General features: G+C 41.3%; 1 protein-coding gene across 1 annotated transcript in view; it reads right to left on the reverse strand.

Moving 5' to 3' along the window:
* Positions 1 to 10,073: 10,073 nt before the first annotated feature.
* ACSF2 (acyl-CoA synthetase family member 2) overlaps positions 10,074 to 18,585 on the reverse strand; it is a 363,626-nt gene continuing 355,114 nt past the window's right edge. Inside the window, exon 16 of the mRNA XM_053708837.1 lies at positions 10,074 to 15,502. Coding sequence (XP_053564812.1) covers positions 15,452 to 15,502 — 51 coding nt within the window. The 3' untranslated portion in view covers positions 10,074 to 15,451. The remainder of the gene's footprint in view (positions 15,503 to 18,585) is intronic.

Consider the following 18,585-nt stretch of genomic DNA (forward strand, 5'->3'; position numbering starts at 1 on the left):
CAGAGACCATGGTGGAAAGGATGACATGTCCACTAGATCTGCATACCAGGTCCTGCGTGGCCACGCAGGTGCTATCAGAATCACCGATGCTCTCTCCTGCTTGATCTTGGCAATCAGTCGAGGGAGCAGAGGAAACGGTGGAAACACATAAGCCAGGTTGATAGACCAGGGCGCTGCTAGAGCATCTATCAGTGTCGCCTTGGGATCCCTGGACCTGGATCCGTAACACGGAAGCTTGGCGTTCTGGCGAGATGCCATGAGATCCAGTTCTGGTTTGCCCCAACGATGAATCAGTTGTGCAAATACCTCCGGATGGAGTTCCCACTCTCCCGTATGAAAAGTCTGACGACTTAGAAAATCCGCCTCCCAGTGCTCTACACCTGGGATATGGATAGCTGATAGGTGGCAAGAGTGAATCTCTGCCCAGCAAATTATTTTTGAAACTTCTAACATCTCTAGGGAACTTCTCGTTCCCCCTTGATGGTTGATGTAAGCTACAGTCGTGATGTTGTCCGACTGAAATCTGATGTACCTCAGAGTTGCTAACTGAGGCCAAGCCTGAAGAGCCTTGAATATCGCTCTTAGTTCCAGAATATTTAATGGAAGGAGAGACTCCTCCTGAGTCCACGATCCCTGAGCCTTCAGGGAGTTCCAGACTGCACCCCAACCTAGAAGGCTGGCATCTGTCGTAACAATTGTCCAATCTGGCCTGCGAAAGGTCATACCTTTGGACAGATGGACCCGAGATAGCCACCAGAGAAGAGAATCCCTGGTCTCTTGGTCCAGATTCAGTTGAGGGGACAAATCTGTGTAATCCCCGTTCCACTGACTGAGCATGCATAGTTGCAGCGGTCTGAGATGTAAGCGTGCAAACGGCACTATGTCCATTGCCGCTACCATTAAGCCGATTACTTCCATACACTGAACCACCGAAGGGCGCGGAATGGAATGAAGAACCCGGCAGGAATATAGAAGCTTTGATAACCTGGACTCCGTCAGGTGAATTTTCATTTCTACAGAATCTATCAGAGTCCCTAGAAAGGAAACTCTTGTGAGTGGGGATAGAGAACTCTTTTCCTCGTTCACTTTCCACCCATGCGACCACAGAAATGCCAGTACTACGTCCGTATGAGACTTGGCAATTTGGAAGTTTGACGCCTGTATCAGGATGTCGTCTAAATAAGGGGCTACTGCTATGCCCCGCGGCCTTAGGACCGCCATAAGTGACCCTAGAACCTTTGTAAAAATTCTTGGGGCTGTAGCTAATCCCAAGGGAAGAGCTACAACTGGTAATGCCTGTCTTAAAAGGCAAACCTGAGAAACCGATGATGATCTTTGTGTATGGGAATGTGAAGATAAGCATCCTTTAGATCCACTGTAGTCATATATTGACCCTCCTGGATCAGTGGTAGGATGGTACGAATAGTTTCCATCTTGAACGACGGAACTTTGAGGAATTTGTTTAAGATCTTTAGATCCAAAATTGGTCTGAAGGTTCCCTCTTTTTTGGGAACCACAAACAGATTTGAGTAAAAAACCCTGTCCCTGTTCCTCCTTTGGAACTGGATGTATCACTCCCATAACTAGGAGGACTCGTACACAGTGTAAGAATGCCTCTCTCTTTATCTGGTGTGCAGATAATTGTGAAAGGTGAAATCTCCCTTTTGGGGGGGAAGCTTTGAAGTCCAGAAGATATCCCTGGGATATAATTTCCAACGCCCAGGGATCCTGAACATCTCTTGCCCACGCCTGGGCAAAGAGTGAAAGTCTGCCCCCTAATAGATCCGTTCCCGGATAGGGGGCCGTTCCTTCATGCTGTCTTAGAGGCAGCAGCAGGCTTTTTTACCGGTCTCCAGACCGTCTTGGATTGAGCAAAAGTTCCCTCTTGTTTATTATTAGAGGAAGTTGATGCCGCACCTGCCTTGAAGTTTTGAAAGGCACAAAAATTAGACTGTTTGGCCCTAGATTTGGACCTGTCCTGAGGAAGGACATGAAATTTTCCTCCAGTGATATCAGCAATAATCTCCTTCAACCAGGCCCGAATAGGGTCTGCCCCTTGAAGGGAATGTTAAGTAGCTTAGATTTTTAAGTCACGTCAGCTGACCATGATCTAAGCCATAGCGCTCTGCGCGCCTGTATAGCAAAACCAGAATTCTTAGCCGTTAGTTTAGTCAAATGAACAATGGCATCAGAATAAAAGAATTGGCTAGCTTAAGTGCTCTAAGTTTGCCAAGTATGTCATCCAATGGAGTCGCTACCTGTAAAGCCTCTTCCAGAGACTCAAACAAGAACGCTGCAGCAGCAGTGACAGGGGCAATGCATGCAAGGGGCTGTAGGATAAAACCTTGTTGAATAAATATTTTCTTAAGGTAACCTCTAATTTTTTATCCATTGGATCTAAAAAAAAAAAAAAAAAAAGCACAACTGTCCTCGACAGGGATAGTAGTACGCTTTACTAGAGTAGAAACTGCTCCCTCCACCTTAGGGACTGTCTGCCATAAGTCCCATGTGGTGGCGTCTATTGGAAACATTTTTCTAAAAATAGTAGGGGAAGAGAACGGCACACCTGGTCTATCCCATTCCTTATTAATAATTTCTGTAAACCTTTTAGGTATTTGGAAAAACATCAGTACACACCGGCACTGCAAAGTATTTATCCAGTCTACACAATTTCTCTGGCACTGCAATGGTATCACAGTCATTCAGAGCAGCTAAAACCTCCCTAAGCAACACACGGAGGTGTTCAAGCTTAAATTTAAATGTAGAAATATTAGAATCAGGTATCTTTCCTGAGTCATTAACATCACCCACTGACTGAAGCTCTCTTTCCTCAGCTTCTGCATATTGTGAGGCAGTATCAGACATGGTTCTTAAAGCGTCAGTATGCTCTGCATTTTGTCTCACCCCAGAGCTATCTTGCTTACCTCTAAGTTCAGGTAGTCTGGCTAATACTGCTGACAGTGTATTATCCATGACTGCCGCCATGTCTTGTAAAGTAAACGCTATGGGCGCCCTAGATGTACTTGGCGCCATTTGAGCTTGAGTCCCTTAAGCGGGAGTCAAAGGGTCTGACACGTGGGGAAAGTTAGTCGCATAACTTCCCCCTCGTCAGATTCCTCTGGTGATACATTTTTTAAAGACAGAAAATGATCTTTATTGCATAAAATGAAATCAGTACATTTGGTACACATTCTAAGAGGGGGTTCCACCATGGCTTTTAAACATAATAAACAAGGAGTTTCTTCTATGTCAGACATGTTTATACAGAATAGCAATGAGACTAGCAAGCTTGGAAAACACTTTAAATCAAGTTAACAAGCAAATATAATAAACGGTACTGTGCCTTTAAGAGAAACAAATTTTGTCAGAATTTGAAAAACAGTGAAAAAAATGCAGTAAATCAAACGAAATTTTTACAGTGTGTATAATAGGCTAACAGAGCATTGCACCCACTTGCAAATGGATGATTAACCCTTTAGTTCAAAAAACATCAAAAAAACGAAATAGACGTTTTTTAACAGTCACAACCAACTGCCACAGCAAGCTGTGGCCCTACCTTCCCCAATAAACGACTTTGGAAAGCCTTTGGGCCCTTTAGAGATGTCCTATAGCATTCAGAGGGCCTTTGAGGGAAGCTGGATGTCACAGTTTGTAATTTTAACTGCACCAACTGTAACTTTTATACTACAACAGTGGAAATTGTTTCTAGTCAAAATTTAAGCCAGCCATGTGGAAAAAACTAGGCCCCAATAAAGTTTTATCACCAAAGCATATATAAAAACGATTAAACGGGGGGCGGAGCTAGCCTAGGCAGAACATGGACGTGTTTTCTAATAGCTCCAGATTGTACTCTTGAAATATTAGCCTTATAAGGGATCTCTACAAGAATAATAGCTGACACTCTACCCATAAACGATTGGGACCCTGAGGTTTTATTAATTACGTGAATCTGACAGTCTGGATCTATGATAGACATGATACAGCACTCCTGCATGAAGCTGTTTTGATTGCACATGGAGCAGCCATTACGGGCCTACAGTTACCTTTTCTCCTTCAACAGAAACCTACTTTACAAACTACAGGAGAGTCCAGGCGCACCTTTGAGTATACTGCCTTTTTACCTCCTTTCAGATATCTACACATTACCGTATACTCCTCTGCTACCTTTATACCAATATGGAGGACCTGGAAGCATGGGAAGGGAACCTTTTGCAGTGCATGGAGTCGCATTACACTGACTTAAAGCAAGACTTGATGGCACTGATGGAACTTGCTATATGATTGCCGCAAACCACACTAGCAATGCCACAGCACGGAGGGCTCGAAACAACTCCTGCTTATAGTAACACCTACTATGCCAGTGAAGGTAATGGGACTAAGGATCATACGATCCCAAGTGAAAGCTGGTTACTGCAACTTAATCATGGTCCCCAACATGTGCTAGCTCGTTATGGAGAGTGTGAGACCACCCTATCTACAACCCTTCCCGGTCCTGTGGACTCTCCCACCCGCTCATCTACAGCCACAACCTCATGTGAGGACACCATCAGATCGACCGAGTGCACCTTTGAGGGCAGAGCTGACTCCTTACAGGCTTGGTGGCGGGACTTAGCGCTGTATGAGAGCAACATCGCGGCTGATACCCCTTTCTGCATGGCGATGCAGCTTTATCTGTCACTCAGGCATCCGCAACCTTACCATCCAGACCTGCCTGAACCTGGATATGAAGATCGGTCCCAGGAATATACCTCCAAGTGCGACAGCTCCCTAGGCACAACAGCGTTCTTGCTCCTTGGTGAGAAAGACACGCTACTCTTTGAGGATCCTTCTTTCTCTGCCAGGGACATACTGACACAGAAACTGGTGAAGAGACAGATTCGCTATGGTGTCGGTTAACACCAATATATATTCCTCTGCCCTAACCCGGTCATGTAACTGTGTTAAAAGGTTTCAGGTTTAGATTTTATTTCACACTGATTTGTTTCTGTCACAGTGCAGGATGTTATTATGTTTAGCATACTTTGATCTCATGATGGTTTATTGTTCACTATTTAGGTTTCCCTACTGTCCATGAATCTGCTATATTTTTTCTTTTCTGTAATTCCCCCATACCCTAAGCTCTACAACCATATTGCAGGATACCTTCCAATATCAATATGTATAATCTGCTACAGAGGGAGGAGTGGAGAGAACCCTAGCAGCCGTTTACTTGGGAAAATTGTACTATGTACCACACTTGTATTTAGCATTTAGCTATCCAAAGGAATATCTAATGTTTTCTGGCAGCATGAAAGACCAGTTTTCTTTGTTTTGTTTTTTTCTTTAAGCACAGGAGACTATCCATAGAGTGTAGAGTGTATGTAGCGTAGTATGATGTCATATTCTGCATTTCTTACTCAGCCCTAGAAGATTGAGCATTAGATATAGTATATTTGCCTTATTACACCCTACTTAGGTTCTCCTGTGTCAAGTAGTTCACTGTTAAGTTTCTACACTGGTATTATAGTAGCTATAGACAAGGGATAATTGTGATTTACAACCAAACTAGTTAGTTCTTATGGCAGTGTATTATTATGACGAGGGTACGTTAACATCAACTTATCTAGTGTTCTGTTCTTATTATCTGCTTATTGGTTTTTATTTACACCTATTTGCACTGTGTATGGGATTATGTCAGCACATGAGGACTCCTAGCCCATTTCATTCACCACCCCCTCTCAAGGTCTGAACTAGAGCGGATCTCGCTCACCCTCATTATACATCTGATGCTATACGCTATTACTACAAATATTTCATAGGCTACTGTACTTCTCGATTGATATGATATTATTCACATATTTGTCATCTACATTTAGAACTAATATGCACTGTTTTCAGCATGCTATGTTATATTATTTCAATATGATGACATTTGTACCTTATAGGGCGCCTATATCTTTAGCTATTGAATATTACATTATCCCAAGGCCCAAGCATTGTACGGTTCATAAATATTAACCCTTCAATTATTGTAATGCTATGGTAATTGGTGGTGTAAATTACATAGACTAGTCAATATCATGTCTTCTATGGTCTAACAAAGACAGTCTGTCTTACTTTTCAATGGTTATGTTATTTCTATTTATGACTCCCATTTTTATATACCAAAGCTACCCGTGGGGAATACATTACAAGCCTTACTCCACTTATGTTTCTAGACACTTGTATTCCCTAGGCTGAATGTCTCATCAGGACAAATCACCTGTTTCTTTTGGGCCCCTCTCCTCCCTTTCCCGCCGGTACTGGTTGCCTGCGGGTCATACCCCCCTTTCCTTTTACTCACAGCGCCCATAACTGGCATTTCCCCAGGAGAGGGGCTCATCCTAAAGTCCTCTGTATTCCATATATATTAATACCCTCCCTTATACATATCTTTGTCAGGAATTATCCCCCCTCATTTTATACACAAAAGTCTAGATTTAGGACTAATTTGTATTATGCAAACTCCAGTATGTCAGATTATTTCTATTTTCTATATACCAGAATAGTGAGGATATTGGTGTGCCATATAGTCCCCAGCTCCGAACATTTTATTTCTTTGTTTTTTCTTTATTATAATACCTCGAGGGTTAAGCACAATACTACGCATAACAGCTATCCTCCTCAATTGTCTCCTGCTCCATAATTTTAATTTTAACTAGCTCCGCCCCCCCTCCCCCTGTCTCTTTCAGAGCGGCTCTTGCCCGCTGAAATTCCCTCCCCCCCAAAAAAAAAATTTTGGTCCAAAAGTGACCATCTCCATTGCCAATTTCCTCTCAGTGTCCATAAGCTTTGTTGGGTTCAAAAGTAACCCTCCTTTTTAATAGAGGAATCCATTACAGACAATAACATAAAATAGAGGTTCAAGATGACTACCTATACAGATTCAATGTAAAACTTTTGCCTTATTCAATATATATCTGTTTGTTATATAATGTGTCATTTATATTCTATGGTATTTAATTTATGTTGTATTACCTCCATAACCTCAATAAAAAAAAATAAAAAAAAAAAATATTAAAAACGATTAAACATGCCAGCAAACGTTTTATATTGCAATATCATAAGGCTATTATCCCTGGGAGTAAGCATGATACCAGTCGTTATTAAATCACTGTATTCAGGCTTAACTTACATTAATCCGGTATCAGCAGCATTTTCTAGTGTTTTCCATCTCTAGAAAAAATTATAACTGCACATACCTGATAGCAGAATAAACTGCACGCCATTCTCTCGCTGAAGTTACCTCATCTGTGTAATCCCCTCAGACATATGTGAGAACAGCAATGGATCTTAGTTACAACCTGCTAAGATCATAGAAACCTCAGGCAGATTCTAGCTATATTTAACCACTCTCTCCTACAACGTCCTTGCTTGTTGAGAGTTGCAAGAGAATGACTGGGTATGACAGTTAGGGGAGGAGCTATATTACAGCTCTGCTGTTGGTGTCCTCTTGCAACTTCCTGTTGGGAATGAGAATATCCCACAAGTAATGGATGATCCGTGGACTGGATACACCTTACAAGAGAAATGTTATACTCTCAGGCTAAGATTGCTCAATGTTTCAAATGAGACAGGTTAACTTAACACTGTTCAGTTTACACTACAGCTGACAATTTTGAAATACATACAAACAAGCCTAAATCCTGCATTTGACCAGTTTCAATGGTATGAGTGCCACAGCTTATGGTTCCACCAAGACCATATAGAGTACAGCATTTTCAAAATCCATCCAAGTACAGCTGACAGATAGGAACATTTGTACACAAGATTTGAAGTGGTGCCCTTGGTTGGGGAAAATGGGGGGGGGGCGACCCCAAACATATGTCAACCTTTCAAAAGAGATCAATAATTTATAATTTTGAATTCACAGAAGTATTTTTGTTTTAACATTTACAAATATGATTCTTTAAAAAGTGATCTCTTAATTTCTGCTATTTTTTTTTTTATCATGCATGTCACACACTGTTGATTTAGGGGATGGCAATCTGCAGAAATGTTACCTCCTGTGAGTGTTTCTGTGGGTGTCTGTGTTTATGTCTTTTGTTGGTGTCTCTATGAGTGTGTATGTTTTTTTTCCTGTGGATCTCTCTGTGAGGATTTGTGTGTCTGTCTTTGCACATTTTCTGTGGATGTCTCTGTGAGGGTGTGTGTGTATGTCTTTGTGTTTTCTGTGGGTGTCTGAGTATGTATGTCTTTGTGCTTTTTCTGAGGCTGTCTCTGTGGGTGTTTCATTGGGTGTATGTGCAAGTTTGTGTTTGTGTGTGTGTCCATTGTCTGTTCCTTTTTAGGACATTTTGACCTTACTACTGATTATTCACATCTTTCTACAAACTTTGAGACTAATACAATCTTTCTGGAAGTCACCAATCCACCAATTAACCTTTAAATTATTGTTTAGGCAGTTCAGGGCCCTTCCTTTCAGCCACTGCCTGCTGTTGTCATCATATAGTTGTCATCTTCCTTGACAAAAAGATAATCATAATTCCATATTTTGTCTCATCTATTTGTCAGGTCAATGTAAACAAATGCTGAGTGTCTGTATCTAAGATTGTTTGTGTGTTTCTTTGCGTGTCTGCTAGAGTGTCTATATGTGAATCCTTATGTGTGAGTGTGTGATTCAGTGTATAAGTGTGTCTGTGTGTTTCTGTGTTAATACCTTTACAACATTTCCAAGTTTGACTACACTTACAGGGACAGTCTAGTCCAAAACAAACTTTCATTATTCAGATAGGGCATGTAATTGAATTTTTTTTTTTTTTAATTTACATCTATCACCAATTTTGCTTTGCTCTCTTGGTATTCTTAGTTGAAAGCTAAACCTAGGAGGTTCATATGCTAATTTCTAAGCCCTTGAAGGCCGCCTCTAATCTCAGGGCATTTTGACAGTTTTTCACCACTAGAGGGTGTTAGTTCATGTGTTTCATATAGATAACACTGTGCTCACACACGTTGAGTTCCTAGGAGCCAGCACTGATTGCCTAAAATGCAAGTCTGTCAAAAGAACTAAAATATGGGACAGTTTGCAGAAGCTTAGATACAAGATAATCACAGAGGTAAAAAGTGTAATAATATAACTGTGTTGGTTATGCAAAACTAGGGGATGGCTAATAAAGGGATTATCTATCTTTTAAAACAATAAATATTCTGCTGTAGACTGTCCCTTTAAGAAAAGTGCATATACGTTTTAGTCACTTGGTCAAAAATTGCAAATGTCAAGGGGGGGTGTGGAGGCCTGATCAATGGTTAAGTAAGGGGCCCCAAAAATTTTTGTGGCGGCCCTGCTTACAGGACTTACTCGTTTAAGGCCACCACCGTCTTTCCAGGAAAAGAACGCTACCTGCTACTGACTCTGAATAACTTAAACAGATGAGCATGCAGGCTATATATATGTGACTTTAGCTACAATGACGTCACATTTGAGGAAAATGGCGGCACCCATAGGAAGAGTCCTTGGAAGACACTGGAAGCACCACCACTCGTGCCTTAAGCCTAAAAGGGGTAACTGTTGCCTCCTGAAGTTCCTGAAGAACTGGAGCCCAAGGTGAATCATAGGCAGCCTCTCAGGTGGAAAACAGCCCAAGGCTTCCACTATAACAAAATGAGAAAAGGACCCCAGCACTGCCCATCATATGATGGACAGAACTAGGAATGATGGGAAAGGAAGCTGGTAAGCTCATATAAGAGGGCGTGGTATATTTCTGCCCATGCCCCCCTGAGAAGGGGAGATCTCACCTGGTAACTTGTGGCTAGAGGAACAAGATAATAGCTGAGTTTATACATTATGTCAATATTCAATGCCATGAAGAATTAGAGCAGTTCTGAAGGCAAAAATGTCCAACCCAGTACTAGCAAGGTGCCCCTAATAAAATAGCTGGTGAGTGTATATCCTTTATAATACTGTATATTATCTGTTAAGATCAAGAGGCTGTATGCTAGAAGAATATGTCAGTTGAAAATATCTAGTTATAGGTTATTGCCTCCTATTATTTTACAACCCACTTTTTTCAGCCCAAAATAAATGCTCCCCCATTTACAATACAGACAGACACTAATGACAAGATTACATTTGTCTTTATTTACCAGACCATGATACATTTAAACCACAGGCTCTATAGCAAGAGCATATATACAGGTGGCTCAATCTTGTTATTACAACATTTGTTCAGAGTAATTCACATGGAAACTGTAAAGCTCGTGGGATAATCCTCTATCAGACTGAACTCGGCCAGTAGTCTTGGTATCCCGGCGTCGAGCTGGAATGATAGGGAATATACCAGAGCAGAGAAAGTTAGGAAGATGGCACTCACCACAGGCAGGAGAGTCCCCAGCGGCAGAGGCAGAGCAGTCCAAGGCAAATCACTAGAATGGTCAGGCAGGCAGGGCTTGGCAATAGTAAAGCAATCCAAGGGCAAACCACTAGAATGGTCAGGCAGGCAGGGTTCGGCACCAGTAAAGCAGTCCAGGGATAAACCACTAGAATGGGCAGGCAAGCAGGGTTTGGCAACAGTAAAGCAGTCCAATGGCAAACCACTAGAATGGTCAGGCAGGTAGGGATTGGCAACAGTAAAGCAGTCCATGGGCAAACCACTAGAATGGTCAGACAGGCAGGGATTGGCAACAGTAAAGCAGTCCAAGGGCTAACCACTAGAATGGTCAGGCAGGCAGGGTTTGGCAACAGAGAGGCAATCCAGGACAATAGGGGTTAAAGAGGCAGAGTGGTCAGACAAGCAGAGTTCAGCAGCGGTATATCAGTCCATCAATTTAGGGGTTACCAGGGAAAGTAGTCAGGCAAGCACAGTTCAGCAACAAAAAGGCAATCAGAGAATAAACGATCTATCACACCCAGGAGCACACAAGGTAACACCTATACTTAGGCAGTGATATATCGATAAGACAACATTTAAATAAGCGTAGGATTCGCGTCCAGGCGTCAGGACCGGAATGAGAGGAGCGTGCGGCGGTGACCCGACACAGCCCCTAGCAACAACCAGGGAAGGAGACGCCGCGCCCCTAGCAACGGCTAGAGCGGCACGGCGTGACAAAAGCAGCTTTATTTTTTTTGTCAAGCTAAGGGGTTGATCATATTCTTGCACTTCTTCTTATTAGATAAAGAGATACAGGTCGGTATGGTCAGTGTGTTCTTGATCACAACTCTAAAATGTTTTATCCATTAAAGGAACATGAAACCCAAAATTATTATTTCATGATCCAGATAAAGCATAACATTTTAAACAACTTTTGCCTTTATTTCTATTATCAAATTTGCTTCATTCCCTTGGTATCCTTTGTTAAATGATAAGCAACATACTACTGGGAGCTAGCTGAGCACATATGGTGAGCCAATGAAAAGTGGTTTCTATGTGCAGCCATTAATCAGCAGCTAGCTCTTAGTGCTTCTGAGCCTATCAAGGTATCCCTTTCAACAAAAGATACAAAGGAAGGAAGCAAATTAGTTAATATAAGTAAATTAGAAAGTTAAGAGTTTATGCTCTATCTGAACCATGAACGAAAAATGTTTGGTTTCATGTCCCTTTAATGGACCAGTAAATACAGTAGATTTGCATAGTCAACAAATGCATGATAAAAAGACAATGCAATAGTACCTAGGGGCCGATTTATCAAGGGCCGAATGGCCCCTGATTCCACGCGAGCCTTCAGGACGCCGGAAACAGCAGTTATGAAGCAGCGGTCTTAGGACCACTCACTGCTCCTTAACTGGTCCGCCTCCTCTGAGGCTGCAGACATTAAATCCGCCCGATCTCATACGATTGTGCTGATTGACACCCCCTGCTAGCAGCCGCGAATCTGCAGGGGGCGTCATTGCACAAGCAGCTCACAAGAACTGCTTGTGCAATGATAAATGCTGACAGCGTATGCTGTAGGCATTCATCGCTGAGCAGATCATGTCGGACTGACCAATGAAAAATCGGCCCCTTAGTCTGAACTTTAAATGAGTAGTTATGTCTATTTCCACTCCTCTTATAACATGTGACAGCCATCAGCCAATCACAAATGCATATACGTGTATTCTATGAATTCTTGCACATGCTCAGTAGCAGCTGGTGACTCAAAAAGTGTAACTATTAAAAGACTGCAAACATTTTGTTAATGGAAGTAAATTTGAAAGTTGTTTAAAATTGCTGCTCTGTCTGATTCATGAAAGTTTAATTTTGACTTGAGTTTCCCTTTAAAGGTCCGAATTTTTTACGTCCTCAACACAAAACTAAATCATTACCTGTATTGTTAATCAGTAATCCTGCACATTTGGCGTTTGGATTACACAATTTTGTGGGTTTAGCAATGGCATAAAATTCCCTGTATATTAGTTCCTTTAAATATTGTGTATTAATGCTAATAGGTGACGTGTGCAATTAACCTATTGTGCTCCAAAACCAGAGATATGTGTGTATGTCTTTTTAAAGGGCTACAACCAGGGTCATTATAGGTATAGAAGGCATGTTGTAGATTTACCTAAATATTGTGTAAAATTGTTTGTTTTTTAAACTTTACTTTATTAAGTAGTGTTTGTATCGGTTTACGGACGTTGCTTCCCAATGTCATCCAATGTGGAGTGGGTAGTGACAATGTTACATTCAAAAACTTTTTGGGGGACTCGGTAAGCGGAAAAATGTTGTCCAGGGTTTATCAAGTCCTTTTAGCTGTGAAAAATTGCCCCATAAAGGTGACTAACTATAGAGATTTTGATTGCAATCAGGAAAACTGGACTGGCACATGGACCGTTTTTCATAATAAAATAAAAACAGTTTTCTAGTAAACAACAAAAATTGTCATTATTGAAAAGGGTTCCTCTCAACATACAGACAACTATCAAACCATTGACTGTGATCAACCCCTAAATGTCTTGAAAAAAAGCTTGATTCATTTTTAAACAAGATAAAAAGAACTTGACAAGGGCACAAACTATTTGAAGAATCCATAGCAGTTACTACTCTGAGGTTCTGATGGGTAAAAATGTCTTTATGAAGGCTGAAGATGGATGTGCGTTGTCATCTATTTGCCCTGGGAATAGTGACAAAGAACAAGTGAGGGATCATCTAGTTTCCCTGAAAGAGATGCAAAAGGACGTATCAGGGATCATCTAGTTACCCTGGGAACAGAGACAAAGAACAAGTCAGGGATCATCTAGTTTCCCTGAGAAGAGAGGCAAAGGATGGGTCAGAGATCATTTAGTTATCCTGGAAAGCGACTCAAAGTACAAGTCAATGATAATCCAGTTTCCCTAGGAAGAGAAGCAAAGGTCAGGGATAATCTAGTTGCCCTGAGAAAAGAGGCAAAGGACAAAATGGATCATCTATTACCCTGGAAAGTGGAGAAAAAGGAGGGATCATGGATTTTCAAATTGGCCTAGGAAGAAAGGCAGAGCATAAGTTTAATCAGCAACTTGCCCTGAGGAGACAAGCAAAGGACAAAGAAGGAATTATCTAGTTTTCCTTGGAACAGAGGTGCAATGCAGGTTACGGTTCATCTAGTTGCCCTGGGAAGTGAGCCACAGGAACGCTCAAGGGTCATCTCGTTTCCTTGAAAAGAGGCAAACAGGTCAATGACCATTTAGTAACCCTAAGAAGAGGCAAAGTACAGATCAGGGGTCATCTAGTTTCCTTGTGAAGAGGCAAAGAACTGGTCAGGGGTCATCTAGTTCCCTGCAGAAGAGGCAAACAACAAGTCAATGAACATTTAGTTACCCTACGAAGAGGCAGAAGACAGGTCAGGGATCATCTAGTTTACCAGGGAAGAAACATGACTGCTTAAAGATACCCAAGTTGTTCTTGAAAGAAAGACAAAATCATCTGGCAGTTCTCATCTAGTTGCCCTGGAAAGGTCAGGGATAACACAACTGTCCCGGGAAGAGTGGTGAAAAATGTTGAAAACTGGCATATAACTGGCTAATCTTCTGGCACTTGATAGGTGCTATATTAGGCACAATGAGTTTATTACATTTCATATTTAGCTTAAAAAAGTGAATGTATTGGCTCAGTCATTTACAAGGATATAACATTTTCTAGAATTATAAAGTGCATAAAGATAAAAAAATAAATCAATGATTTCTATGAACAATGAGGAATTAGAAAACAAATCTGGAGTCTTTAGCTTTATCGTCTGCAACACGTACAATGAATTGGGCTGCCTTAAAAAGCTCATGAAACTCAAAATGTATGGACCATGATTTTGTGCACACTGCCGCCATCTAGTGCTCAAAAGCATTCTTGCAAAACCACTCTCATATTCAGCTTCAGACATGTAAATTGGAAACTTTCTTAAAATTGTATTCTCTATCTGAATCATGAAAGATACAAAGATACATTTTAAATTTATTTCCCTATAAAACTTGGCAAGAATACCAGCATTATGAGGTACCTGTATTTTTTTTAGCTTGGTTTCCACTAAACGTAAGTTTAAAATTTCACATACTTTTATACAAAAATGTGCTACTTAAAGGGACACTGAACCCAATTTTTTTCTATCGTGATTCAGATAGAGCATGCAATTTTAGGCAACTTTCTAATTTACTCCTATTACCAAATTCTTTTCATTCTCTTGGTATCTTTATTTGAAATGCAAGAATGTAAGTTTAGATGCCGGCCCATTTTTGGTGAACACACTGAGTTGTTCTTGATGATTGGTGATTAAATTCACCTACCAATAAACAAGTGCTTTCCATGGGACTGAACCAAAATAGCAGCTTAGATGCCTTATTTTTCAAATAAAGAAAGCAAGAGAACGAAGAAAATTTGATAATAGGAGTAAATTAGAAAGTTGTTTAAAATTGCATGTTCTATCTGAATCACGAAAGAAAAAATTTATGTTCAGTGTCCCTTTAAAATATGTTCTTTTAAGTGCTTGCTAGAAACACTTGCAATTCTGTATCCCTTTAAAACTCACTTATGACACCAAGTTCGTTTTGTCCTTGTGCTTTAGCCACATAATTAGATGTAACACAGCGCTGGTCCGTGTCCCATTTCTAGGGTTGCTACTTCCGCCAAGTTTTCTTGGACACTTATGAGTTACACATGCTGCAGGATGTGCAGAGGGGAACATGAATAGTGCTGTCCAGGATCACTATTTGTGTGCTACCCAGGGGTGCAATTCATGTTCCCCTTGGCATCCCCTGCAGCATGTGTTACTCATAAGTGCCGAGGAAAACATGACTGAAGTGGCAACCATATCAGAGCTGTGCTAATATCATCAGAGAATTGATGTGTTTGCTTCAAGTGATGTAATAATAATAAAAAATGTTTTAAAAAAAATGGGATTATATCCAAATTATAAATGATACAAATAAAAGGCAGGTGATATTCACAGTGTCTATATATTAAGCCAATAAAATCGTTTAAAAGAAGAGATGTCTAATTGGTGGGGAGGAGCCACAGGAGATGGTGAGGAATCACAGGAAACTGGGTCAGTATTTTCTTCACAGACTGAGCTGTTTCTCCATTTGTTCTTTCAATTTGAACTTCTGGATCTGAAACCGACACAAAATGTAAGGTTTAAAGGGACAGTCTACTTGAAAATGTTTATTTTTAAAAAAAGATACATAATCCCTTTATTTACCATTCCTCAGTTTTGATTACCCACACTTTTATATTAATACACTTTTTACCTCTGTGATTATTTTGTATTTAAACCTCTGCAGACTGCCCCTTATCTCAGTTCTTTAGACAGACATGCATTTTAGCCAATCAGTGCTGCCTTATAAATAACTCCATGGGAGCACAACGCTATCTATATATTTTACACATGAACTAGCACTGTCTAGTTGTGAAAAACTAATAAAATACACTGAGATAAGAGGTGGCCTTCAAAGCTTATTAATTAGCAAATGAGCCTATCTAGGTTTAGCCTTCAACAAAGAATACCAAGAGAACAAAACAAATTTGATGATTAAAGTAAATGGGAAAGTTGTCTAAATTTGCATGCCCAATCGGAATCATGAAAGTTTAATTTTGACTAGACTGTCCCTTTAAGGATAAGCTCCCAACAGTTGCTTCTCAAAACTATACAAAGCACCCATCATGGCAATTCATAACAATTAAAATGACTTGAAACTAAAAAAACAAATGTGTTTTATCCGCACATTATTTTATCTAAAAACAAAATTTATGCTTACCTGATAAATTTATTTATTTCTTGACACAGTAAGTCCACTGATCATCATCAATTACTGTTGGGAATATCACTCCTGGCCAGCAGGAGGCGGCAAAGAGCACCACAGCAAAGCTGTTAAGTATCACTTCCCTACCCACAAACCCCAGTCATTCGACCAAAGGAAAGGAGAGAAAGGTGCAGAGGTGCCTGAGGTCTATATAACAAAAAACCTGTCTGAAAAAAACAGGGAGGGCCGTGGAATCACTGTGTCAAGAAAGAAATACATTTATCAAGCATAAATTTTGTTTTCTTTCTAATGACACGGTGAGTCCACGGATCATCATCAATTACTGTTGGGAATCAATACCCAAGCTAGAGGACAGAGATGATAAGGGAGGGACAAGACAGGTCACCTAAACAGAAGGTACCACTGCTTAAAGAACCTTTCTCCCAAAAGAAGCCTCAGCTGAAGCAAAAGTACCAAATGTATACAATTTTGGAAAAATATGCAGAGAAGACTAAGTTGCAGCCTTGCAAATCTGTTCTACAGAAACTTCATTTTTGAAAGCCCAGGAAGAAGAAACAGCCCTCGTGGAATGAGCTGTGATTCTCTCAGAAGGTTGCTATCCAGCAGTCTCATAGGCCAAACGAATAATACTCTTCAGTCAAAGTGAAAGATTAGAATCTGTAGCTTTCTGACCCTTGCGTTTCACAGATAAACAAGACTGGCGAAAGTCCTTAGTCGCCTGCAAATAACATTTCAGCACACGCACAACATCTAGATTGTGCAGCAAACGCTCCTTAGGAGAAGAAGGATTAGGACCCAGGGAAGGAACAACGATCTCCTGATTAATATTCCTGTCCGAGACAACTTTAGGAAGGAAAGCTAACTTAGTAAGAAGAACCACCTTATCCGAATAAAAGATAAGATAGGGAGAATCATACTGCAGAGCCGAGAGTTCCGAGACTCTCCGAGCAGAAGAAATAGCAACAAGAAACAAAGCCTTCCAAGATAACCTTTTAATATCTAAGGAATGCATAGGCTCAAACGGAGCCTGTTGTAAAACTTTAAGAACAAGGTTAAGACTCCAGGGAGGAGTAACAGGTTTAAACGCAGGCCTGATTCTGACCAAGGCCTGACAAAAAGACTGTACGTCTCGCACATCCGCCAGACGTTTATGCAACAAAATAGACAACGCAGAGATTTGTCCCTTCAGCGTACTTGCTGACAAACCCTTCTCCAGAACTTCCTGGAGAAAGGACAATATCCTAGGAATCCTGACTCTACTCCAAAAGTAGCCTCTGAATTTGCACCAATACAGATATTTACGCCATATTTTATGGTAAATCCTTCTTGTCACAGGCTTGCGAGCCTGGATCAAGGTCTCAATGACCGAGTCAGAGAAACGAAATTTGGATGGAGGAAGGGTCCCTGAAGCAGAAGGTCCTTCCTCAGCGGAAGTCTTCAAGGTGGAAGAGATGACATTTCCACTAGATCTGCATACCAGATCCTGCGAGGCCACGCCGGTGCTATAAGAATCACAGACGCCCTCTCCTGCTTGATCCGCACAATGACTCGTGGAAGGAGAGAGAATGGAGGAAACAGGAATGCTAGACTGAAGTTCCACGGCACCGTCAGAGCATCTATCAGGACGGCCTGAGAATCCTTTGACCTCGAACCGTACCTCGGGAGCTTGGCATTCTGCCGAGATGCCATGAGATCTATCTCCGGCCGCCCCCATTTGAGGATCAAACTGGAAAACACCTCTGGATGGAGTTCCCACTCCCCCAGGAGAAAATTCGGTCTGCTCAGAAAATCTGCTTCCCAATTGTTCACTCCTGGATTGTGAATTGCAGATAGACAGCAGTTGTGGGTCTCTGCCCACTGAATGATTCTGGCCAGCTTTGTCATGGTCAAGGAACTCTGAGTTCCTCCCTGGTGGTTGATGTAAGCCACTGAAGTTATATTGTCCGACTGGAACCTGATAATAACCGGGCTGAAGCTAACTGAGGCCAGGCCAGAAAAGCATTGAAGATTGCCCTCAGCTCCAGAATGTTTATGGGGAGAACAGCAGGATGGCGTCCGTTGTCACAATCACCCAGGTGGTTCTGCGGAAGCAGGTTCCCTGGGAGAGATGTTCCTGAGACAACCACCAAAGAAGAGATTCTCTTGTCGCCTGATCCAGATGTAATCGCAGAGACAGATCCACATAATCCCAGTTCCACTGTCTGAGCATGCATAAATGCAGAGGTCTGAGGTGGAAACGGGCAAATGGAATGATGTCCATGGCAGTTACCATCAGACCGATCACCACCATACATTGAGCCACTGATGGCCGAGGAGAGGAATGAAGCGCCAGACAAGAATCGAAGATCTTTGATTTTCTGACCTCTGTCAGAAATATTTTCATCGATAAGGAATCTTTTATGGTTCCCAGGAACACTACCCTTGTAGCTGGA

This window comes from Bombina bombina, chromosome 1, assembly GCF_027579735.1.
Source record: "Bombina bombina isolate aBomBom1 chromosome 1, aBomBom1.pri, whole genome shotgun sequence".
NCBI classification, from domain to species: domain Eukaryota; kingdom Metazoa; phylum Chordata; class Amphibia; order Anura; family Bombinatoridae; genus Bombina; species Bombina bombina.